A 23,738-nucleotide genomic window follows, 5' to 3' on the forward strand; every position below is an offset into this window, starting at 1 on the left:
TATCTGAGAGTGGGACAGGCTGTGTGTGGGTGATGGAGGAGCTGGTAGCTGAGAGTGCGACAGGCTGTGTGTGGGTGATGGAGGAGCTGGTATCTGAGAGTGGGACAGGCTGTGTGTTAGTGATGGAGGAGCTGGTATCTGAGAGTGGGACAGGCTGTGTGTGGGTGATGGAGGAGCTGGTATCTGAGAGTGCGACAGGCTGTGTGTTAGTGATGGAGGAGCTGGTATCTGAGAGTGGGACAGGCTGTGTGTGGGTGATGGAGGAGCTGGTATCTGAGAGTGGGACAGGCTGTGTGTGGGTGAAGGAGGAGCTGGTATCTGAGAGTGGGACAGGCTGTGTGTGGGTGACGGAGGAGCTGGTATATGAGAGTGGGACAGGCTGTGTGTGGGTGACGGAGGAGCTGGTATCTGAGAGTGGGACAGGCTGTGTGTGGGTGACGGAGGAGCTGGTATCTGAGAGGGGGACAGGCTGTGTGTGGGTGATGGAGGAGCTGGTATCTGAGAGTGGGACAGGCTGTGTGAGGGTGATGGAAGAGCTGGTATCTGAGAGTGGGACAGGCTGTGTGTGGGTGATGGAGGAGCTGGTATCTGAGTGTGGGACAGGCTGTGTGTGGGTGATGGAGGAGCTGGTATCTGAGATTGGGACAGGCTGTGTGTGGGTGATGGAGGAGCTGGTATCTGAGAGTGGGACAGGCTGTTTGCGGGTGATGGAGGAGCTGGTATCTCAGACTGGGACAGGCTGTGTGTGGATGATGGAGGAGCTGGTATCTGAGAGTGGGACAGGCTGTGTTAGTGATGGAGGAGCTGGTATCTGAGAGTGGGACAGGCTGCGTGGGTGATGGAGGAGCTGGTATCTGAGAGTGGGACAGGCTGTGTGTGGGTGATGGAGGAGCTGGTATCTGAGAGTGGGACAGGCTGTGTGTGGGTGATGGAGGAGCTGGTATCTGAGAGTGGGACAGGCTGTGTGTGGGTGATGGAGGAGCTGGTATCTGAGAGTGGGACAGGCTGTGTGTTAGTGATGGAGGAGCTGGTATCTGAGAGTGGGACAGGCTGTGTGTGGGTGATGGAGGAGCTGGTATCTGAGTGTGGGACAGGCTGTCTGTGGGTGATGGAGGAGCTGGTATCTGAGAGTGGGACAGGCTGTGTGTGGGCGATGGAGGAGCTGGTATCTGAGTGTGGGACAGGCTGTGTGTTAGTGATGGAGGAGCTGGTATCTGAGAGTGGACAGGCTGTGTGTGGGTGATGGAGGAGCTGGTGTCTGAGAGTGGGACAGGCTGTGTGTGGGTGATGGAGGAGCTGGTATCTGAGAGTGGGACAGGCTGTGTGTGGGCGATGGAGGAGCTGGTATCTGAGAGTGGGACAGCTGTGTGTGGGTGATGGTGGACCTGGTATCTTAGAGTTGGACAAGCTGTGTGTGGGTGATGGAGGAGCTGGTATCTGAGAGTGGGACAGGCTGTGTGTGGGTGATGGAGGAGCTGGTATCTGAGAGTGGGACAGGCTGTGTGTGGGTGATGGAGGAGCTGGTATCTGAGAGTGGGACAGGCTGTGTGTGGGTGATGGAGGAGCTGGTATCTGAGAGTGGGACAGGCTGTGTGTGGGTGATGGAGGAGCTGGTATCTGAGAGCGGGACAGGCTGTGTGTGGGTGATGGAGGAGCTGGTATCTGAGAGTGGGACAGGCTGTGTGTGGGTGATGGAGGAGCTGGTATCTGAGAGTGGGACAGGCTGTGTGGGTGATGGAGGAGCTGGTATCTGAGAGAGGGACAGGCTGTGTGTGGGTGATGGAGGAGCTGGTATCTGAGAGTGGGACAGACTGTGTGTGGGTGATGGAGGAGGTGGTATCTGAGACTGGGACAGGCTGTGTTAGTGATGGAGGAGCTGGTATCTGAGAGTGGGACAGGCTGTGTGTGGGTGATGGAGGAGCTGGTATCTGAGATTGGGACAGGCTGTGTGTTAGTGATGGAGGAGCTGGTATCTGAGAGTGGGACAGGCTGTGTTAGTGATGGAGGAGCTGGTATCAGAGAGTGGGACAGGCTTTGTGTGGGTGATGGAGGAGCTGGTATCTGAGAGTGGGGCAGGCTGTGTGTTAGTGATGGAGGAGCTGCTATCGGAGAGTGGGACAGGCTGTGTGTGGGTGATGGAGGAGCTGGTATCTGAGAGTGGGACAGGCTATGTGTCTGTGATGGAGGAGCTGGTATCAGAGAGTGGGACAGGCTGTGTGTGGGTGATGGAGGAGCTGGTATCTGAGAGTGGGACAGGCTGTGTGTGGATGATGGAGGAGCTGGTATCAGAGAGTGGGACAGGCTGTGTGTGGGTGATGGAGGAGCTGGTATCTGAGAGTGGGACAGGCTGTTTGTGGGTGATGGAGGAGCTGGTATCTCAGAGTGGGACAGGCTGTGTGTGGGTGATGGAGGAGCTGGTATCTGAGAGTGGGACAGGCTGTGTTTGTGATGGAGGAGCTGGTATCTGAGAGTGGGACAGGCTGTGTGGGTGATGGAGGAGCTGGTATCTGAGAGTGGGACAGGCTGTGTGTGGGTGATGGAGGAGCTGGTATCTGAGAGTGGGACAGGCTGTGTGTGGGTGATGGAGGAGCTGGTATCTGAGAGTGGGACAGGCTGTGTGTGGGTGATGGAGGAGCTGGTATCTGAGAGTGGGACCGGCTGTGTTAGTGATGGAGGAGCTGGTATCTGAGAGTGGGACAGGCTGTGTGTTAGTGATGGAGGAGCTGGTATCTGAGAGTGGGACAGGCTGTGTGTGGGTGATGGAGGAGCTGGTATCTAAGTGTGGGACAGGCTGTGTGTGGGTGATGGAGGAGCTGGTATCTGAGAGTGGGACAGGCTGTGTGTGGGTGATTGAGGAGCTGGTATCTGAGAGTGGGACAGGCTCTGTGTGGGTGATGGAGGAGCTGGTATCTGAAAGTGGGACAGGCTGTGTGTGGGTGATGGAGGAGCTGGTATCTGAGAGTGGAACAGGCTGTGTGGGTGATGGAGGAGCTGGTATCTGAGAGTGGGACAGGCTGTGTGTGGGTGATGGAGGAGCTGGTATCTGAGAGTGGGACAGGCTGTGTGGGTGATGGAGGAGCTGGTATCTGAGAGTGGGACAGGCTGTGTGTGGGTGATGGAGGAGCTGGTATCTGAGAGTGGGACAGGCTGTGTGTGGGCGATGGAGGAGCTGGTATCTGAGAGTGGGACAGGCTGTGTGTGCGTGATGGAGGAGCTGGTATCAGAGAGTGGGACAGGCTTTGTGTGGGTGATGGAGAAGCTGGTATCTGAGAGTGGGGCAGGCTGTGTGTTAGTGATGGAGGAGCTGGTATCTGAGAGTGGGACAGGCTGTGTGTGGGTGATGGAGGAGCTGGTATCTGAGAGTGGGACAGGCTGTGTGGGTGATGGAGGAGCTGGTATCTGAGATAGGGACAGGCTGTGTGTGGGTGATGGAGGAGCTGGTATCTGAGAGTGGGACAGGCTGTGTGTGGGTGATGGAGGAGCTGGTATCTGAGAGTGGGACAGGCTGTGTGTGGGTGATGGAGGAGCTGGTATCTGAGAGTGGGACAGGCTGTGTGTGGGTGATGGAGGAGCTGGTATCAGAGAGTCGGACAGGCTGTGTGTGGGTGATGGAGGAGCTGGTATCTGAGAGTGGGACAGGCTGTGTTTGGGTGATGGAGGAGCTGCTATCTGAGAGTGGGACAGGCTGTGTGTGGGTGATGGAGGAGCTGGTATCTGAGAGAGGGACAGGCTGTGTGTCGATGATGGAGGAGCTGGTATGTGAGAGTGGGACAGGCTGTGTAAGTGATGGAGGAGCTGGTATCTGAGAGTGGGACAGGCTGTGTGTGGGTGATGGGGGAGCTGGTATCTGAGAGTGGGTCAGGCTGTGTGTTAGTGATGGAGGAGCTGGTATCTGAGAGTGGGACAGGCTGTGTGTGGGTGATGGAGGAGCTGGTACCTGAGAGTGGGACAGGCTGTGTTTGGGTGATGGAGGAGCTGGTATCTGAGAATGGGACAGGCTGTATGTTAGTGATGGAGGAGCTGGTATCTGAGTGTGGGACAGGCTGTGTGTGGGTGATGGAGGAGGTGGTATCTGAGAGTGGGACAGGCTGTGTGTGGGTGATGGAGGAGCTGGTATCTGAGAGTGGGACAGGCTGTGTGTTAGTGATGGAGGAGCTGGTATCAGAGAGTGGGACAGGCTGTGTGTGGGTGATGGAGGAGCTGGTATCTGAGAGTGGGACAGGCTGTGTGTGGGTGATGGAGGAGCTGGTATCTGAGAGTGGGACAGGCTGTGTGTGGGTGATGGAGGAGCGGGTATCTGAGAGTGGGGCAGGCTGTGTGTGGGTGATGGAGGAGCTGGTATCTGAGAGTGGGACAGACTGTGTGTGGGTGATGGAGGAGCTGGTATCTGAGAGTGGGACAGGCTGTGTGCGTGTGATGGAGGAGCTGGTATCTGAGAGTGGGACAGGTTGTGTGTGGGTGATGGAGGAGCTGGTATCTGAGAGAGGGACAGACTGTGTGTGGGTGATGGAGGAGCTGGTATCTGAGAGTGGGACAGGCTGTGTGTGGGTGATGGAGGAGCTGGTATCTTAGAGTGGGACAGGCTGTGTGTGGGTGATGGAGGAGCTGGTATCTGAGAGTGGGAAAGGCTGTGTTAGTGATGGAGGAGCTGGTATCGGAGAGTGGGACAGGCTGTGTGTTAGTGATGGAGGAGCTGGTATCTGAGAGTGGGACAGGCTGTGTGTGCGTGATGGAGGAGCTGGTATCTGAGAGTGGGACAGGCTGTGTGTCGGTGGTGGAGGAGCTGGTATCTGAGAGTGGGACAGGCTGTGTGTGGGTGATGGAGGAGCTGCTATCAGAGAGTGGGAAAGGCTGTGTGTTAGTGATGGAGGAGCTGGTATCTGAGAGTGCGACAGGTTGTGTGTTAGTGATGGAGGAGCTGGTATCTGAGAGTGGGACAGGCTGTGTGTGGGTGATGGAGGAGCTGGTATCTGAGAGTGCGACAGGCTGTGTGTGGGTGATGGAGGAGCTGGTATCTGAGAGTGGGACAGGCTGTGTGTTAGTGATGGAGGAGCTGGTATCTGAGAGTGGGACAGGCTGTGTGTGGGTGATGGAGGAGCTGGTATCTGAGAGTGCGACAGGCTGTGTGTTAGTGATGGAGGAGCTGGTATCTGAGAGTGGGACAGGCTGTGTGTGGGTGATGGAGGAGCTGGTATCTGAGAGTGGGACAGGCTGTGTGTGGGTGAAGGAGGAGCTGGTATCTGAGAGTGGGACAGGCTGTGTGTGGGTGACGGAGGAGCTGGTATATGAGAGTGGGACAGGCTGTGTGTGGGTGACGGAGGAGCTGGTATCTGAGAGTGGGACAGGCTGTGTGTGGGTGACGGAGGAGCTGGTATCTGAGAGGGGGACAGGCTGTGTGTGGGTGATGGAGGAGCTGGTATCTGAGAGTGGGACAGGCTGTGTGTGGGTGATGGAAGAGCTGGTATCTGAGAGTGGGACAGGCTGTGTGTTAGTGATGGAGGAGCTGGTATCTGAGAGTGGGACAGGCTGTGTGTGGGTGATGGAGGAGCTGGTATCTGAGTGTGGGACAGGCTGTGTGTGGGTGATGGAGGAGCTGGTATCTGAGAGTGGGCAGGCTGTGGGTGGGTGATGGAGGAGCTGATATCTGAGAGTGGGACAGGCTGTGTGTTAGTGATGGAGGAGCTGGTATCTGAGAGTGGAACAGGCTGTGTGTGGGTGATGGAGGAGCTGGTATCTGAGAGTGGGACAGGCTGTGTGTGGGTGATGGAGGAGCTGGTATCTGAGAGTGGGACAGGCTGTGTATGGGTGATGGAGGAGCTGGTATCTGAGAGTGGGACAGGCTGTGTGTGGGTGATGGAGGAGCTGGTATCAGAGAGTGGGACAGGCTGTGTGTGGGTGATGGAGGAGCTGGTATCTGAGATTGGGACAGGGTGTGTGTTAGTGATGGAGGAGCTGGTATCTGAGAGTGGGACAGGCTGTGTGTGGGTGATGGTGGAGCTGGTATCTGAGAGTGGGACAGGCTGTGTGTGGGTGATGGAGGAGCTGGTATCTGAGAGTGGGACAGGCTGTGTTAGTGATGGAGTAGCTGGTATCTGAGAGTGGGACAGGCTGTGTGTGGGTGATGGAGGAGCTGGTATCTGAGAGTGGGACAGACTGTGTGTGGGTGATGGAGGAGCTGGTATCTGAGAGTGGGACGGGCTGTGTGTGGGTGATGGAGGAGCTGGTATCTGAGAGTGGGACAGGCTGTGTGTGGGTGATGGAGGAGCTGGTATCTGAGAGTGGGACAGGCTGTGTGTGGGTGATGGAGGAGCTGGTATCTGAGAGTGGGACAGTCTGTGTTAGTGATGGAGGAGCTGGTATCTGAGAGTGGGACAGGCTGTGTTATTGATGGAGGAGCTGGTATCTGAGAGTGGGACAGACTGTGTGTGGGTGATGGAGGCGCTGGTATCTGAGACTGGGACTGGCTGTGTGTGGGTGATGGAGGAGGTGGTATCTGAGAGTGGGACAGGCTGTGTGTGGGTGATGGAGGAGCTGGTATCTGAGAGTGGGACAGGCTGTGTGTGGGTGATGGAGGAGCTGGTATCTGAGAGTGGGACAGGCTGTGTGTGGGTGATGGAGGAGCTGGTATCTGAGAGTGGGACAGGCTGTGTGTGGATGATGGAGGAGCTGGTATCTGAGATTGGGACAGGCTGTGTGTGGGTGATGGAGGAGCTGGTATCTGAGAGTGGGACAGGCTGTTTGTGGGTGATGGAGGAGCTGGTATCTCAGAGTGGGACAGGCTGTGTGTGGGTGATGGAGGAGCTGGTATCTCAGAGTGGGACAGGCTGTGTTAGTGATGGAGGAGCTGGTATCTGAGAGTGGGACAGGCTGTGTGGGTGATGGAGGAGCTGGTATCTGAGAGTGGGACAGGCTGTGTGTGGGTGATGGAGGAGCTGGTATCTGAGAGTGGGACAGGCTGTGTGTGGGTGATGGAGGAGCTGGTATCTGAGAGTGGGACAGGCTGTGTGTGGGTGATGGAGGAGCTGGTATCTGAGAGTGGGACAGGCTGTGTGTTAGTGATGGCGGAGCTGGTATCTGAGAGTGGGACAGGCTGTGTGTGGGTGATGGAGGAGCTGGTATCTGAGTGTGGGACAGGCTGTGTGTGGGTGATGGAGGAGCTGGTATCTGAGATTGGGACAGGCTGTGTGTGGGCGATGGAGGAGCTGGTATCTGAGTGTGGGACAGGCTGTGTGTTAGTGATGGAGGAGCTGGTATCTGAGAGTGGGACAGGCTGTGTGTGGGTGATGGAGGAGCTGGTATCTGAGAGTGGGACAGGCTGTGTGTGGGTGATGGAGGAGCTGGTATCTGAGAGTGGGACAGGCTGTGTGTGGGTGATGGAGGAGCTGGTATTTGAGAGTGGGACAGGCTGTGTGTGGGTGATGGAGGAGCTGGTATCTGAGAGTGGGACAGGCTGTGTGTGGGTGATGGAGGAGCTGGTATCTGAGAGTGGGACAGACTGTGTGTGGGTGATGGAGGAGGTGGTATCTGAGATTGGGACAGGCTGTGTTAGTGATGGAGGAGCTGGTATCTGAGAGTGGGACAGGCTGTGTGTGGGTGATGGAGGAGCTGGTATCTGAGATTGGGACAGGCTGTGTGTTAGTGATGGAGGAGCTGGTATCTGAGAGTGGGACAGGCTGTGTTAGTGATGGAGGAGCTGGTATCAGAGAGTGGGACAGGCTTTGTGTGGGTGATGGAGGAGCTGGTATCTGAGAGTGGGGCAGGCTGTGTGTTAGTGAAGGAGGTGCTGCTATCGGAGAGTGGGACAGGCTGTGTGTGGGTGATGGAGGAGCTGGTATCTGAGAGTGGGACAGGCTGTGTGTCTGTGATGGAGGAGCTGGTATCAGAGAGTGGGACAGGCTGTGTGTGGGTGATGGAGGAGCTGGTATCTGAGAGTGGGACAGGCTGTGTGTGGATGATGGAGGAGCTGGTATCTGAGATTGGGACAGGCTGTGTGTGGGTGATGGAGGAGCTGGTATCTGAGAATGGGACAGGCTGTTTGTGGGTGATGGAGGAGCTGGTATCTCAGAGTGGGACAGGCTGTGTGTGGGTGATGGAGGAGCTGGTATCTGAGAGTGGGACAGGCTGTGTTAGTGATGGAGGAGCTGGTATCTGAGAGTGGGACAGGCTGTGTGGGTGATGGAGGAGCTGGTATCTGAGAGTGGGACAGGCTGTGTGTGGGTGATGGAGGAGCTGGTATCTGAGAGTGGGACAGGCTGTGTGTGGGTGATGGAGGAGCTGGTATCTGAGAGTGGGACAGGCTGTGTGTGGGTGATGGAGGAGCTGGTATCTGAGAGTGGGACAGGCTGTGTGTTAGTGATGGAGGAGCTGGTATCTGAGAGTGGGACAGGCTGTGTGTGGGTGATGAAGGAGCTGGTATCTGAGTGTGGGACAGGCTGTCTGTGGGTGATGGAGGAGCTGGTATCTGAGAGTGGGACAGGCTGTGTGTGGGCGATGGAGGAGCTGGTATCTGAGTGTGGGACAGACTGTGTGTTAGTGATGGAGGAGCTGGTATCTGAGAGTGGACAGGCTGTGTGTGGGTGATGGAGGAGCTGGTGTCTGAGAGTGGGACAGGCTGTGTGTGGGTGATGGAGGAGCTGGTATCTGAGAGTGGGACAGGCTGTGTGTGGGCGATGGAGGAGCTGGTATCTGAGAGTGGGACAGCTGTGTGTGGGTGATGGAGGACCTGGTATCTTAGAGTTGGACAAGCTGTGTGTGGGTGATGGAGGAGCTGGTATCTGAGAGTGGGACAGGCTGTGTGTGGGTGATGGAGGAGCTGGTATCTGAGAGTGGGACAGGCTGTGTGTGGGTGATGGAGGAGCTGGTATCTGAGAGTGGGACAGGCTGTGTGTGGGTGATGGAGGAGCTGGTATCTGAGAGTGGGACAGGCTGTGTGTGGGTGATGGAGGAGCTGGTATCTGAGAGCGGGACAGGCTGTGTGTGGGTGATGGAGGAGCTGGTATCTGAGACTGGGACAGGCTGTGTGTGGGTGATGGAGGAGCTGGTATCTGAGAGTGGGACAGGCTGTGTGGGTGATGGAGGAGCTGGTATCTGAGAGAGGGACAGGCTGTGTGTGGGTGATGGAGGAGCTGGTATCTGAGAGTGGGACAGACTGTGTGTGGGTGATGGAGGAGGTGGTATCTGAGACTGGGACAGGCTGTGTTAGTGATGGAGGAGCTGGTATCTGAGAGTGGGACAGGCTGTGTGTTGGTGATCGAGGAGCTGGTATCTGAGATTGGGACAGGCTGTGTGTTAGTGATGGAGGAGCTGGTATCTGAGAGTGGGACAGGCTGTGTTAGTGATGGAGGAGCTGGTATCAGAGAGTGGGACAGGCTTTGTGTGGGTGATGGAGGAGCTGGTATCTGAGAGTGTGGCAGGCTGTGTGTTAGTGATGGAGGAGCTGCTATCGGAGAGTGGGACAGGCTGTGTGTGGGTGATGGAGGAGCTGGTATCTGAGAGTGGGACAGGCTGTGTGTCTGTGATGGAGGAGCTGGTATCAGAGAGTGGGACAGGCTGTGTGTGGGTGATGGAGGAGCTGGTATCTGAGAGTGGGACAGGCTGTGTGTGGATGATGGAGGAGCTGGTATCTGAGATTGGGACAGGCTGTGTGTGGGTGATGGAGGAGCTGGTATCTGAGAGTGGGACAGGCTGTTTGTGGGTGATGGAGGAGCTGGTATCTCAGAGTGGGACAGGCTGTGTGTGGGTGATGGAGGAGCTGGTATCTGAGAGTGGGACAGGCTGTGTTTGTGATGGAGGAGCTGGTATCTGAGAGTGGGACAGGCTGTGTGGGTGATGGAGGAGCTGGTATCTGAGAGTGGGACAGGCTGTGTGTGGGTGATGGAGGAGCTGGTATCTGAGAGTGGGACAGGCTGTGTGTGGGTGATGGAGGAGCTGGTATCTGAGAGTGGGACAGGCTGTGGGTGGGTGATGGAGGAGCTGGTATCTGAGAGTGGGACAGGCTGTGTGTTAGTGATGGAGGAGCTGGTATCTGAGAGTGGGACAGGCTGTGTGTGGGTGATGGAGGAGCTGGTATCTGAGTGTGGGACAGGCTGTGTGTGGGTGATGGAGGAGCTGGTATCTGAGAGTGGGACAGGCTGTGTGTGGGCGATGGAGGAGCTGGTATCTGAGTGTGGGACAGGCTGTGTGTTAGTGATGGAGGTGCTGGTATCTGAGAGTGGACAGGCTGTGTGTGGGTGATGGAGGAGCTGGTGTCTGAGAGTGGGACAGGCTGTGTGTGGGGGATGGAGGAGCTGGTATCTGAGAGTGGGACAGGCTGTGTGTGGGCGATGGAGGAGCTGGTATCTGAGAGTGGGACAGCTGTGTGTGGGTGATGGAGGACCTGGTATCTTAGAGTGGGACAAGCTGTGTGTGGGTGATGGAGGAGCTGGTATCTGAGAGTGGGACAGGCTGTGTGTGGGTGATGGAGGAGCTGGTATCTGAGAGTGGGACAGGCTGTGTGTGGGTGATGGAGGAGCTGGTATCTGAGAGTGGGACAGGCTGTGTGTGGGTGATGGAGGAGCTGGTATCTGAGAGTTGGACAGGCTGTGTGTGGGTGATGGAGGAGCTGGTATCTGAGAGCGGGACAGGCTGTGTGTGGGTGATGGAGGAGCTGGTATCTGAGAGTGGGACAGGCTGTGTGTGGGTGATGGAGGAGCTGGTATCTGAGAGTGGGACAGGCTGTGTGGGTGATGGAGGAGCTGGTATCTGAGAGAGGGACAGGCTGTGTGTGGGTGATGGAGGAGCTGGGATCTGAGAGTGGGACAGGCTGTGTGTGGGTGATGGAGGAGCTGGTATCTGAGAGTGGGACAGGTTGTGTGTGGGTGATGGAGGAGCTGGTATCTGAGAGTGGGACAGGCTGTGTGTGGGTGATGGAGGAGCTGGTATCAGAGAGTCGGACAGGCTGTGTGTGGGTGATGGAGGAGCTGGTATCTGAGAGTGGGACAGGCTGTGTTTGGGTGATGGAGGAGCTGCTATCTGAGAGTGGGACAGGCTGTGTGTGGGTGATGGAGGAGCTGGTATCTGAGAGTGGGACAGGCTGTGTGTGGGTGATGGGGGAGCTGCTATCTGAGAGTGGGACAGGCTGTTTGTGGGTGATGGAGGAGCTGGTATTTGAGAGTGGGACAGGCTGTGTGTTAGTGATGGAGGAGCTGGTATCTGCGAGTGGGACAGGCTGTGTGTGGGTGATGGAGGAGCTGGTATCTGAGAGTGGGACAGGCTGTGTGTTAGTGATGGAGGAGCTGGTATCTGAGAGTGGGACAGGCTGTGTGTGGGTGATGGAGGAGCTGATACCTGAGAGTGGGACAGGCTGTGTGTGGGTGATGGAGGAGCTGGTATCTGAGAATGGGACAGGCTGTATGTTAGTGATGGAGGAGCTGGTATCTGAGTGTGGGACAGGCTGTGTGTGGGTGATGGAGGAGGTGGTTTCTGAGAGTGGGACAGGCTGTGTGTGGGTGATGGAGGAGCTGGTATCTGAGAGTGGGACAGGCTGTGTGGGTGATGGAGGAGCTGGTATCTGAGAGTGGGACAGGCTGTGTGTGGGTGATGGAGGAGCTGGTATCTGAGAGTGGGACAGGCTGTGTGTGGGTGATGGAGGAGCTGGTATCTGAGAGTGGGACAGGCTGTGTGTGAGTGATGGAGGAGCTGGGATCTCAGAGTGGGACAAGCTGAGTGTGGGTGATGGAGGAGCTGGTATCAGAGAGTGGGACAGCCTGTGTGTGGGTGATGGAGGAGCTGGTATCTGAGAGTGGGACAGGCTGTGTGTTAGTGATGGAGGAGCTGTTATCTGAGAGTGGGACAGGTTGTGTGTTAGTGATGGAGGAGCTGGTATCTGAGAGTGGGACAGGCTGTGTGTCAGTGATGGAGGAGCTGGTATCTGAGAGTGGGACAGGCTGTGTTTCAGTGATGGAGGAGCTGGTATCTGAGAGTGGGACAGACTGTGTGTGGGTGATGGAGGAGCTGGTATCTGAGAGTGGGACAGGCTGTGTGTCTGTGATGGAGGAGCTGGTATCAGAGAGTGGGACAGGCTGTGTGTGGGTGATGGAGGAGCTGGTATCTGAGAGTGGGACAGGCTGTGTGTGGATGATGGAGGAGCTGGTATCTGAGATTGGGACAGGCTGTGTGTGGGTGATGGAGGAGCTGGTATCTGAGAGTGGGACAGGCTGTTTGTGGGTGATGGAGGAGCTGGTATCTCAGAGTGGGACAGGCTGTGTGTGGGTGATGGAGGAGCTGGTATCTGAGAGTGGGACAGGCTGTGTTTGTGATGGAGGAGCTGGTATCTGAGAGTGGGACAGGCTGTGTGGGTGATGGAGGAGCTGGTATCTGAGAGTGGGACAGGCTGTGTGTGGGTGATGGAGGAGCTGGTATCTGAGAGTGGGACAGGCTGTGTGTGGGTGATGGAGGAGCTGGTATCTGAGAGTGGGACAGGCTGTGGGTGGGTGATGGAGGAGCTGGTATCTGAGAGTGGGACAGGCTGTGTGTTAGTGATGGAGGAGCTGGTATCTGAGAGTGGGACAGGCTGTGTGTGGGTGATGGAGGAGCTGGTATCTGAGTGTGGGACAGGCTGTGTGTGGGTGATGGAGGAGCTGGTATCTGAGAGTGGGACAGGCTGTGTGTGGGCGATGGAGGAGCTGGTATCTGAGTGTGGGACAGGCTGTGTGTTAGTGATGGAGGTGCTGGTATCTGAGAGTGGACAGGCTGTGTGTGGGTGATGGAGGAGCTGGTGTCTGAGAGTGGGACAGGCTGTGTGTGGGTGATGGAGGAGCTGGTATCTGAGAGTGGGACAGGCTGTGTGTGGGCGATGGAGGAGCTGGTATCTGAGAGTGGGACAGCTGTGTGTGGGTGATGGAGGACCTGGTATCTTAGAGTGGGACAAGCTGTGTGTGGGTGATGGAGGAGCTGGTATCTGAGAGTGGGACAGGCTGTGTGTGGGTGATGGAGGAGCTGGTATCTGAGAGTGGGACAGGCTGTGTGTGGGTGATGGAGGAGCTGGTATCTGAGAGTGGGACAGGCTGTGTGTGGGTGATGGAGGAGCTGGTATCTGAGAGTTGGACAGGCTGTGTGTGGGTGATGGAGGAGCTGGTATCTGAGAGCGGGACAGGCTGTGTGTGGGTGATGGAGGAGCTGGTATCTGAGAGTGGGACAGGCTGTGTGTGGGTGATGGAGGAGCTGGTATCTGAGAGTGGGACAGGCTGTGTGGGTGATGGAGGAGCTGGTATCTGAGAGAGGGACAGGCTGTGTGTGGGTGATGGAGGAGCTGGGATCTGAGAGTGGGACAGGCTGTGTGTGGGTGATGGAGGAGCTGGTATCTGAGAGTGGGACAGGTTGTGTGTGGGTGATGGAGGAGCTGGTATCTGAGAGTGGGACAGGCTGTGTGTGGGTGATGGAGGAGCTGGTATCAGAGAGTCGGACAGGCTGTGTGTGGGTGATGGAGGAGCTGGTATCTGAGAGTGGGACAGGCTGTGTTTATGTGATGGAGGAGCTGCTATCTGAGAGTGGGACAGGCTGTGTGTGGGTGATGGAGGAGCTGGTATCTGAGAGTGGGACAGGCTGTGTGTGGGTGATGGGGGAGCTGCTATCTGAGAGTGGGACAGGCTGTTTGTGGGTGATGGAGGAGCTGGTATTTGAGAGTGGGACAGGCTGTGTGTTAGTGATGGAGGAGCTGGTATCTGCGAGTGGGACAGGCTGTGTGTGGGTGATGGAGGAGCTGGTATCTGAGAGTGGGACAGGCTGTGTGTTAGTGATGGAGGAGCTGGTATCTGAGAGTGGGACAGGCTGTGTGTGGGTGATGGAGGAGCTGATACCTGAGAGTGGGACAGGCTGTGTGTGGGTGATGGAGGAGCTGGTATCTGAGAATGGGACAGGCTGTATGTTAGTGATGGAGGAGCTGGTATCTGAGTGTGGGACAGGCTGTGTGTGGGTGATGGAGGAGGTGGTTTCTGAGAGTGGGACAGGCTGTGTGTGGGTGATGGAGGAGCTGGTATCTGAGAGTGGGACAGGCTGTGTGGGTGATGGAGGAGCTGGTATCTGAGAGTGGGACAGGCTGTGTGTGGGTGATGGAGGAGCTGGTATCTGAGAGTGGGACAGGCTGTGTGTGGGTGATGGAGGAGCTGGTATCTGAGAGTGGGACAGGCTGTGTGTGAGTGATGGAGGAGCTGGGATCTCAGAGTGGGACAAGCTGAGTGTGGGTGATGGAGGAGCTGGTATCAGAGAGTGGGACAGGCTGTGTGTGGGTGATGGAGAAGCTGGTATCGGAGAGTGGGACAGGCTGTGTGTTAGTGATGGAGGAGCTGGTATCTGAGAGTGGGACAGGTTGTGTGTTAGTGATGGAGGAGCTGGTATCTGAGAGTGGGACAGGCTGTGTGTCAGTGATGGAGGAGCTGGTATCTGAGAGTGGGACAGGCTGTGTGTCAGTGATGGAGGAGCTGGTATCTGAGAGTGGGACAGACTGTGTGTGTGATGGAGGAGCTGTTATCTGAGAGCGGGACAGGCTGTGTGTGGGTGATGGAGGAGCTGGTATCTGAGAGTGGGACAGGCTGTGTGTGGGTGATGGAGGAGCTGGTCTCTGAGAGTGGGACAGGCTGTGTTAGTGATGGAGGAGCTGGTATCTGAGAGTGGGACAGGCTGTGTGTGGGTGATGGAGGAGCTGGTATCTGAGGGTGGGACAGGTTGTGTGTTAGTGATGGAGGAGCTGGTATCTGAGAGTGGGACAGGCTGTGTGTTAGTGATGGAGGAGCTGGTATCTGAGAGTGGGACAGGCTGTGTGTGGGTGATGGAGGAGCTGGTATCTGAGAGTGGGACAGGCTGTGTTAGTGATGGAGGAGCTGGTATCTGAGAGTGGGACAGGCTGTGTGTGGGTGATGGAGGAGCTGGTATCTTAGAGTCGGACAGGCTATGTGTGGGTGATGGATTAGCTGGTATCTGAGAGTGGGACAGGCTGTGTTAGTGATGGAGGAGCTGGTATCTGAGAGTGGGACAGACTGTGTGTGGGTGATGGAGGAGCTGGTATCTGAGACTGGGACAGGCTGTGTGTGGGTGATGGAGGAGCTGGTATCTGAGAGTGGGACAGGCTGTGTGTGGGTGATGGAGGAGCTGGTATCTGAGAGTGGGACAGGCTGTGTGTGGGTGATGGAGGAGCTGGTATCTGAGAGTGGGACAGACTGTGTTGGTGATGGAGGAGCTGGTATCTGAGACTGGGACAGGCTGTGTGTGGGTGATTGAGGAGCTGGTATCTGAGAGTGGGACAGGCTGTGTGTGGGTGATGGAGGAGCTGCTATTTGAGAGTGGGTCAGGCTGTGTGTGGGTGATGGAGGAGCTGGTATCTGAGAGTGGGGCAGGCTGTGTGTTAGTGATGGAGGAGCTGCTATCTGAGAGTGGGTCAGGCTGTGTGTGGGTGATGGAGGAGCTGGTATCTGAGAGTGGGACAGGCTGTGTGTTAGTGACGGAGGAGCTGGTATCTGAGAGTGGGACAGGCTGTGTGGGTGATGGAGGAGCTGGTATCTGAGAGTGGGACAGGCTGTGTGTGGGTGATGGAGGAGCTGGTATCTGAGAGTAGGACAGGCTGAGTGTGGGTGATGGAGGAGCTGGTATCAGAGAGTGGGACAGGCTGTGTGTGGGTGATGGAGGAGCTGGTATCTGAGAGTGGGACAGGCTGTGTGTTAGTGATGGAGGAGCTGGTATCTGAGAGCGGGACAGGTTGTGTGTTAGTGATGGAGGAGCTGGTATCTGAGAGTGGGACAGGCTGTGTGTTAGTGATGGAGGAGCTGGTATCTGAGAGTGGGACAGGTTGTGTGTTAGTGATGGAGGAGCTGGTATCTGAGAGTGGGAGAGGCTGTGTGTGGGTGATGGAGGAGCTGGTATCTGAGAGTAGGATAGGCTGTGTGTGGGTGATTGAGGAGCTGGTATCTGAGAGTGGGACAGTCTGTGTTCGTGATGGAGGAGCTGGTATCTGAGAGTGGGACAGGCTGTGTGTGGGTGATGGAGTAGCTGGTATCTGAGAGTTGGACAAGCTGAGTGTGGGTGATGGAGGAGCTGGTATCAGAGAGTGGGACAGGCTGTGTTTGGGTGATGGAGGAGCTGGTATCTGAGAGTGAGACAGGCTGTGTGTTAGTGATGGAAGAGCTGGTATCTGAGAGTGGGACAGGCTGTGTTCGTGATGGAGGAGCTGGTATCTGAGAGTGGGACAGGCTGTGTGTGGGTGATGGAGGAGCTGTGATCTGCGAGTGGGACAGATTGTGTGTTAGTGATGGAGGAGCTGGTATCTGAGAGTGGGACAGGCTGTGTGTTAGTGATGGAGGAGCTGGTATCTGAGAGTGGGACAGGCTGTGTGTGGGTGATGGAGGAGCTGGTATCTGAGAGTGGGACAGGCTGTGTGTGGGTGATTAAGGAGCTGTTATCTGAGAGTGGGACAAGCTGTGTGTGGGTGATGGAGGAGCTGGTATCTGAGAGTAGGACAGGCTGTGTGTGTGTGATGGAGGAGCTGGTATCGGAGAGTGGGACAGGCTGTGTGTGGGTGATGGAGGAGCTGGTATCTGAGAGTGGGACAGGCTGTGTGTGGGTGATGGAGGAGCTGGTATCTGAGAGTGGAGCAGTCTGTGTGTTAGTGATGGAGGAGCTGGTATCTGAGAGTGGGACAGGCTGTGTGTGGGTGATGGAGGAGCTGGTATCTGAGAGTGGGACAAGCTGAGTGTGGGTGATGGAGGAGCTGGTATTAGAGAGTGGGACAGGCTGTGTGTGGGTGATGGAGGAGCTGGTATCTGAGAGTGGGACAGGCTGTGTGTGGGTGATGGAGGAGCTGGTATCTGAGAGTGGGACAGGCTGTGTGTGGGTGATGGAGGAGCTGGTATCTGAGAGTGGGACAGGCTGTGTGTGGGTGATGGAGGAGCTGGTATCTGAGAGTGGGACAGGCTGTGTGTGGGTGATGGAGGAGCTGGTATCTGAGAGTGGGACAGGCTGTGTGTGGGTGATCGAGGAGCTGGTATCTGAGAGTGGGACAGGCTGTGTGTGGGTGTTGGAGGAGCTGGTATCTGAGAGTGGGACAAGCTGAGTGTGGGTGATGGAGGAGCTGGTATCAGAGAGTGGGACAGGCTGTGTGTGGGTGATGGAGGAGCTGGTATCTGAGAGTGGGACAGGCTGTGTGTTAGTGATGGAGGCGCTGGTATCTGAGAGTGGGACAGGTTGTGTGTTAGTGATGGAGGAGCTGGTATCTGAGATTGGGACAGGCTGTGTGTTAGTGATGCAGGAGCTGGTAACTGAGAGTGGGACAGGCTGTGTGTGGGTGATGGAGGAGCTGGTATCTGAGAGTAGGATAGGCTGTGTGTGGGTGATGGAGGAGCTGGTATCTGAGAGTGGGACAGACTGTGTGTTTGTGATGGAGGAGCTGGTATCTGAGAGTGGGACAGGCTGTGTCTGGGTGAGGGAGGAGCTGGTATCTGAGAGTGGGACAGGCTGTGTGTGGGTGATGGAGGAGCTGGTATCTGAGAGTGGGACAAGCTGAGTGTGGGTGATGGAGGAGCTGGTATCAGAGAGTGGGACAGGCTGTGTGTGGGTGATGGAGGAGCTGGTATCTGAGAGTGGGACAGGCTGTGTGTTAGTGATGGAGGAGCTGGTATCTGAGAGTGGGACAGGTTGTGTGTTAGTGATGGAGGAGCTGGTATCTGAGAGTGGGACAGGCTGTGTGTTAGTGATGGAGGAGCTGGTATCTGAGAGTGGGACAGGTTGTGTGTTAGTGATGGAGGAGCTGGTATCTGAGAGTGGGAGAGGCTGTGTGTGGGTGATGGAGGAGCTGGTATCTGAGAGTAGGATAGGCTGTGTGTGGGTGATTGAGGAGCTGGTATCTGAGAGTGGGACAGTCTGTGTGTTCGTGATGGAGGAGCTGGTATCTGAGAGTGGGACAGGCTGTGTGTGGGTGATGGAGGAGCTGGTATCTGAGAGTTGGACAAGCTGAGTGTGGGTGATGGAGGAGCTGGTATCAGAGAGTGGGACAGGCTGTGTTTGGGTGATGGAGGAGCTGGTATCTGAGAGTGAGACAGGCTGTGTGTTAGTGATGGAAGAGCTGGTATCTGAGAGTGGGACAGGCTGTGTTCGTGATGGAGGAGCTGGTATCTGAGAGTGGGACAGGCTGTGTGTGGGTGATGGAGGAGCTGTGATCTGCGAGTGGGACAGATTGTGTGTTAGTGATGGAGGAGCTGGTATCTGAGAGTGGGACAGGCTGTGTGTTAGTGATGGAGGAGCTGGTATCTGAGAGTGGGACAGGCTGTGTGTGGGTGATGGAGGAGCTGGTATCTGAGAGTGGGACAGGCTGTGTGTGGGTGATTAAGGAGCTGGTATCTGAGAGTGGGACAGGCTGTGTGTGGGTGATGGAGGAGCTGGTATCTGAGAGTAGGACAGGCTGTGTGTGTGTGATGGAGGAGCTGGTATCGGAGAGTGGGACAGGCTGTGTGTGGGTGATGGAGGAGCTGGTATCTGAGAGTGGGACAGGCTGTGTGTGGGTGATGGAGGAGCTGGTATCTGAGAGTGGGGCAGTCTGTGTGTTAGTGATGGAGGAGCTGGTATCTGAGAGTGGGACAGGCTGTGTGTGGGTGATGGAGGAGCTGGTATCTGAGAGTGGGACAAGCTGAGTGTGGGTGATGGAGGAGCTGGTATTAGAGAGTGGGACAGGCTGTGTGTGGGTGATGGAGGAGCTGGTATCTGAGAGTGGGACAGGCTGTGTGTGGGTGATGGAGGAGCTGGTATCTGAGAGTGAGACAGGCTGTGTGTTAGTGATGGAAGAGCTGGTATCTGAGAGTGGGACAGGCTGTGTTCCTGATGGAGGAGCTGGTATCTGAGAGTGGGACAGGCTGTGTGTGGGTGATGGAGGCGCTGGTATCTGAGAGTGGGACAGATTGTGTGTGGGTGATGGAGGAGCTGGTATCTGAGAGTGGGACAGGCTGTGTGTGGGTGATGGAGGAGCTGGTATCTGAGAGTGGGACAGGCTGTGTGTGGGTGATGGAGGAGCTGGTATCTGAGAGTGGGACAGGCTGTGTGTGGGTGATGGAGGAGCTGGTATCTGAGAGTGGGACAGGCTGTGTGTGGGTGATGGAGGAGCTGGTATCTGAGAGTGGGACAGGCTGTGTGTGGGTGATCGAGGAGCTGGTATCTGAGAGTGGGACAGGCTGTGTGTGGGTGTTGGAGGAGCTGGTATCTGAGAGTGGGACAGGCTGTGTGTGAGTGATGGAGGAGCTGGGATCTCAGAGTGGGACAAGCTGAGTGTGGGTGATGGAGGAGCTGGTATCAGAGAGTGGGACAGGCTGTGTGTGGGTGATGGAGGAGCTGGTATCTGAGAGTGGGACAGGCTGTGTGTTAGTGATGGAGGCGCTGGTATCTGAGAGTGGGACAGGTTGTGTGTTAGTGATGGAGGAGCTGGTATCTGAGATTGGGACAGGCTGTGTGTTAGTGATGGAGGAGCTGGTATCTGAGAGTGGGACAGGCTGTGTGTGGGTGATGGAGGAGCTGGTATCTGAGAGTAGGATAGGCTGTGTGTGGGTGATGGAGGAGCTGGTATCTGAGAGTGGGACAGACTGTGTGTTTGTGATGGAGGAGCTGGTATCTGAGAGTGGGACAGGCTGTGTCTGGGTGAGGGAGGAGCTGGTATCTGAGAGTGGGACAGGCTGTGTGTGGGTGATGGAGGAGCTGGTATCTGAGAGTGGGACAAGCTGAGTGTGGGTGATGGAGGAGCTGGTATCAGAGAGTGGGACAGGCTGTGTGTGGGTGATGGAGGAGCTGGTATCTGAGAGTGGGACAGGCTGTGTGTGGGTGATGGAGGAGCTGGTATCTGAGAGAGAGACAGGCTGTGTGTTAGTGATGGAAGAGCTGTTTTCTGAGAGTGGGACAGGCTGTGTTCGTGATGGAGGAGCTGGTATCTGAGAGTGGGACAGGCTGTGTTCGTGATGGAGGAGCTGGTATCTGAGAGTGGGACAGGCTGTGTGTGGGTGATGGAGGAGCTGGTATCTGAGAGTGGGACAGGTTGTGTATTAGTGATGGAGGAGCTGGTATCTGAGAGTGGGACAGGCTGTGTGTGTGATGGAGGAGCTGGTATCTGAGAGTGGGACAGGCTGTGTGTTAGTGATGGAGGAGCTGGTATCAGAGAGTGGGACAGGCTGTGTGTGGGTGATGGAGGAGCTGGTATCTGAGAGTGGGACAGCCTGCGTGTGGGTGATGGAGGAGCTGGTATCTGAGAGTGAGACAGGCTGTGTGTTAGTGATGGAAGAGCTGGTATCTGAGAGTGGGACAGGCTGTGTTCGTGATGGAGGAGCTGGTATCTGAGATTGGGACAGGCTGTGTTCGTGATGGAGGAGCTGGTATCTGAGAGTGGCACAGGCTGTGTGTGGGTGATGGAGGAGCTGGTATCTGAGAGTGGGACAGGTTGTGTGTTAGTGATGGAGGAGCTGGTATCTGAGAGTGGGACAGGCTGTGTGTGGGTGATGGAGGAGCTGGTATCTGAGAGTGGGACAGGCTGTGTGTCAGTGATGGAGGAGCTGGTATCTGAGAGTGGGACAGGTGTGTTAGTGATGGAGGTGCTGGCATCTGAGAGTGGGACAGGCTGTGTGTGGGTGATGGAGGAGCTGGTATCTGAGAGTGGGACAGGCTGTGTGTTAGTGATGGAGGAGCGGGTATCTGAGAGTGGGACAGGCTGTGTGTGGGTGATGGAGGAGCTGGTATCTGAGAGTAGGATAGGCTGTGTGTGGGTGATGGAGGAGCTGGTATCTGAGAGTGGGACAGACTGTGTGTGTGTGATGGAGGAGCTGGTATCTGAGAGTGGGACAGGCTGTGTGTGGGTGATGGAGGAGCTGGTATCTGAGAGTGGGACAGGCTGTTTGTGGGTGATGGAGGAGCTGGTATCTGAGAGTGGGACAAGCTGAGTGTGGGTGATGGAGGAGCTCGTATCAGAGAGTGGGACAGGCTGTGTGTGGGTGATGGAGGAGCTGGTATCTGAGAGTGGGACAGGCTGTGTGTGGGTGATGGAGGAGCTGGTATCTGAGAGCGGGACAGGCTGTGTGTGGGTGATGGAGGAGCTGGTATCTGAGGGTGGGACAGGTTGTGTGTTAGTGATGGAGGAGCTGGTATCTGAGAGTGCGACAGGCTGTGTGTTAGTGATGGAGGAGCTGGTGTCTGAGAGTGGGACAGGCTGTGTGTGGGTGATGGAGGAGCTGGTATCTGAGAGTGGGACAGGCTGTGTGTGGGTGATGGAGGAGCTGGTATCTGAGAGTGGGACAGGCTGTGTGTGGGTGATGGAGGAGCTGGTATCTGAGAGTGGGACAGGCTGTGTGTGGGTGATGGAGGAGCTGGTATCTGAGAGTGGGGCAGGCTGTGTGTGGGTGATGGAGGAGCTGGTATCTGAGAGTGGGACAGGCTGTGTGTTAGTGATGGAGGAGCTGGTATCTGAGAGTGGGACAGGCAGTGTGTTAGTGATGGAGGAGCTGGTATCTGAGCGTGGGACAGGCTGTGTGTGGGTGATGGAGGAGCTGGTATCTGAGAGTGGGACAGACTGTGTGTGGGTGATGGAGGAGCTGGTATCTGAGAGTGGGACGGGCTGTGTGTGGGTGATGGAGGAGCTGGTATCTGAGAGTGGGACAGGCTGTGTGTGGGTGATGGAGGAGCTGGTATCTGAGAGTGGGACAGGCTGTGTGTGGGTGATGGAGGAGCTGGTATCTGAGAGTGGGACAGGCTGTGTGTGGGTGATGGAGGAGCTGGTATCTGAGATTGGGACAGGCTGTTTGTTAGTGATGGAAGAGCTGGTATCTGAGAGTGGGACAGGCTGTGTTCGTGATGGAGGAGCTGGTATCTGAGAGTGGGACAGGCTGTGTTCGTGATGGAGGAGCTGGTATCTGAGAGTGGGACAGGCTGTGTGTGGGTGATGGAGGAGCTGGTATCTGAGAGTGGCACAGACTGTGTGTTGGTGATGGAGGAGCTGGTATCTGAGAGTGGGACAGGCTGTGTGTGGGTGATGGAGGAGCTGGTATCTGAGAGTGAGACAGGCTCTGTGTTAGTGATGGAAGAGCTGGTATCTGAGAGTGGGACAGGCTGTGTTCGTGATGGAGGAGCTGGTATCTGAGAGTGGGACAGGCTGTGTTCGTGATGGAGGAGCTGGTATCTGAGAGTGGGACAGGCTGTGTGTGGGTGATGGAGGAGCTGGTATCTGAGAGTGGGACAGGTTGTGTGTTAGTGATGGAGGAGCTGGTATCTGAGAGTGGGACAGGCTGTGTGTGGGTGATGGAGGAGCTGGTATCTGAGAGTGGGACAGGCTGTGTGTTAGTGATGGAGGAGCTGGTATCTGAGAGTGGGACAGGCTGTGTGTGGGTGATGGAGGAGCTCGTATCAGAGAGTGGGACAGGCTGTGTGTGGGTGATGGAGGAGCTGGTATCTGAGAGTGGGACAGGCTGTGTGTGGGTGATGGAGGAGCTGGTATCTGAGAGTGAGACAGGCTGTGTGTTAGTGATGGAAGAGCTGGTATCTGAGAGTGGGACAGGCTGTGTGTGGGTGAGGGAGGAGCTGGTCTCTGAGAGTGGGACAGGCTGTGTTCGTGATGGAGGAGCTGGTATCTGAGAGTGGGACAGGCTGTGTTCGTGATGGAGGAGCTGGTATCTGAGAGTGGGACAGGCTGTGTGTGGGTGATGGAGGAGCTGGTATCTGAGAGTGGGACAGGCTGTGTGTGGGTGATGGAGGAGCTGGTATCTGAGGGTGGGACAGGTTGTGTGTTAGTGATGGAGGAGCTGGTATCTGAGAGTGGGACAGGCTGTGTGTTAGTGATGGAGGAGCTGGTGTCTGAGAGTGGGACAGGCTGTGTGTGGGTGATGGAGGAGCTGGTATCTGAGAGTGGGACAGGCTGTGTGTGGGTGATGGACGAGCTGGTATCTGAGAGTGGGACAGGCTGTGTGTGGGTGATGGAGGAGCTGGTATCTGAGAGTGGGACAGGCTGTGTGTTAGTGATGGAGGAGCTGGTATCTGAGAGTGGGACAGGCTGTGTGTTAGTGATGGAGGAGCTGGTATCTGAGAGTGGGACAGGCTGTGTGTGGGTGATGGAGGAGCTGGTATCTGAGAGTGGGACGGGCTGTGTGTGGGTGATGGAGGAGCTGGTATCTGAGAGTGGGACGGGCTGTGTGTGGGTGATGGAGGAGCTGGTATCTGAGAGTGGGACAGGCTGTGTTAGTGATGGAGGAGCTGGTATCTGAGAGTGGGACAGGCTGTGTGTGGGTGATGGAGGAGCTGGTATCTGAGAGTAGGATAGGCTGTGTGTGGGTGATGGAGGAGCTGGTATCTGAGAGTGGGACAGACTGTGTGTGTGTGATGGAGGAGCTGGTATCTGAGAGTGGGACAGGATGTGTGTGGGTGATGGAGGAGCTGGTATCTGAGAGTGGGACAGGCTGTTTGTGGGTGATGGAGGAGCTGGTATCTGAGAGTGGGACAAGCTGAGTGTGGGTGATGGAGGAGCTCGTATCAGAGAGTGGGACAGGCTGTGTGTGGGTGATGGAGGAGCTGGTATCTGAGAGTGGGACAGGCTGTGTGTGGGTGATGGAGGAGCTGGTATCTGAGAGTGGGACAGGCTGTGTGTGGGTGATGGAGGAGCTGGTATCTGAGGGTGGGACAGGTTGTGTGTTAGTGATGGAGGAGCTGGTATCTGAGAGTGCGACAGGCTGTGTGTTAGTGATGGAGGAGCTGGTGTCTGAGAG

At 56.2% G+C, this 23,738-nt stretch overlaps 1 protein-coding gene across 1 annotated transcript in view; it reads right to left on the minus strand.

Moving 5' to 3' along the window:
• The window catches only part of LOC147119509 (uncharacterized), a 148,365-nt gene that overhangs the window by 39,477 nt on the left and 85,150 nt on the right, over positions 1-23,738 (minus strand). Inside the window, 9 exon segments of the mRNA XM_085984107.1 lie at positions 20,214-20,266; positions 20,486-20,568; positions 20,744-20,847; positions 21,296-21,344; positions 21,523-21,567; positions 21,611-21,747; positions 22,859-22,907; positions 23,309-23,346; positions 23,390-23,432. Coding sequence (XP_085840233.1) covers positions 20,214-20,266; positions 20,486-20,568; positions 20,744-20,847; positions 21,296-21,344; positions 21,523-21,567; positions 21,611-21,747; positions 22,859-22,907; positions 23,309-23,346; positions 23,390-23,432 — 601 coding nt within the window.

This window comes from Somniosus microcephalus, chromosome 4 (assembly GCF_052327205.1).
Source record: "Somniosus microcephalus isolate GS21.2 chromosome 4, FLI_Smic_1.0, whole genome shotgun sequence".
In the NCBI taxonomy this organism is placed as follows: Eukaryota; Metazoa; Chordata; class Chondrichthyes; order Squaliformes; family Somniosidae; genus Somniosus; species Somniosus microcephalus.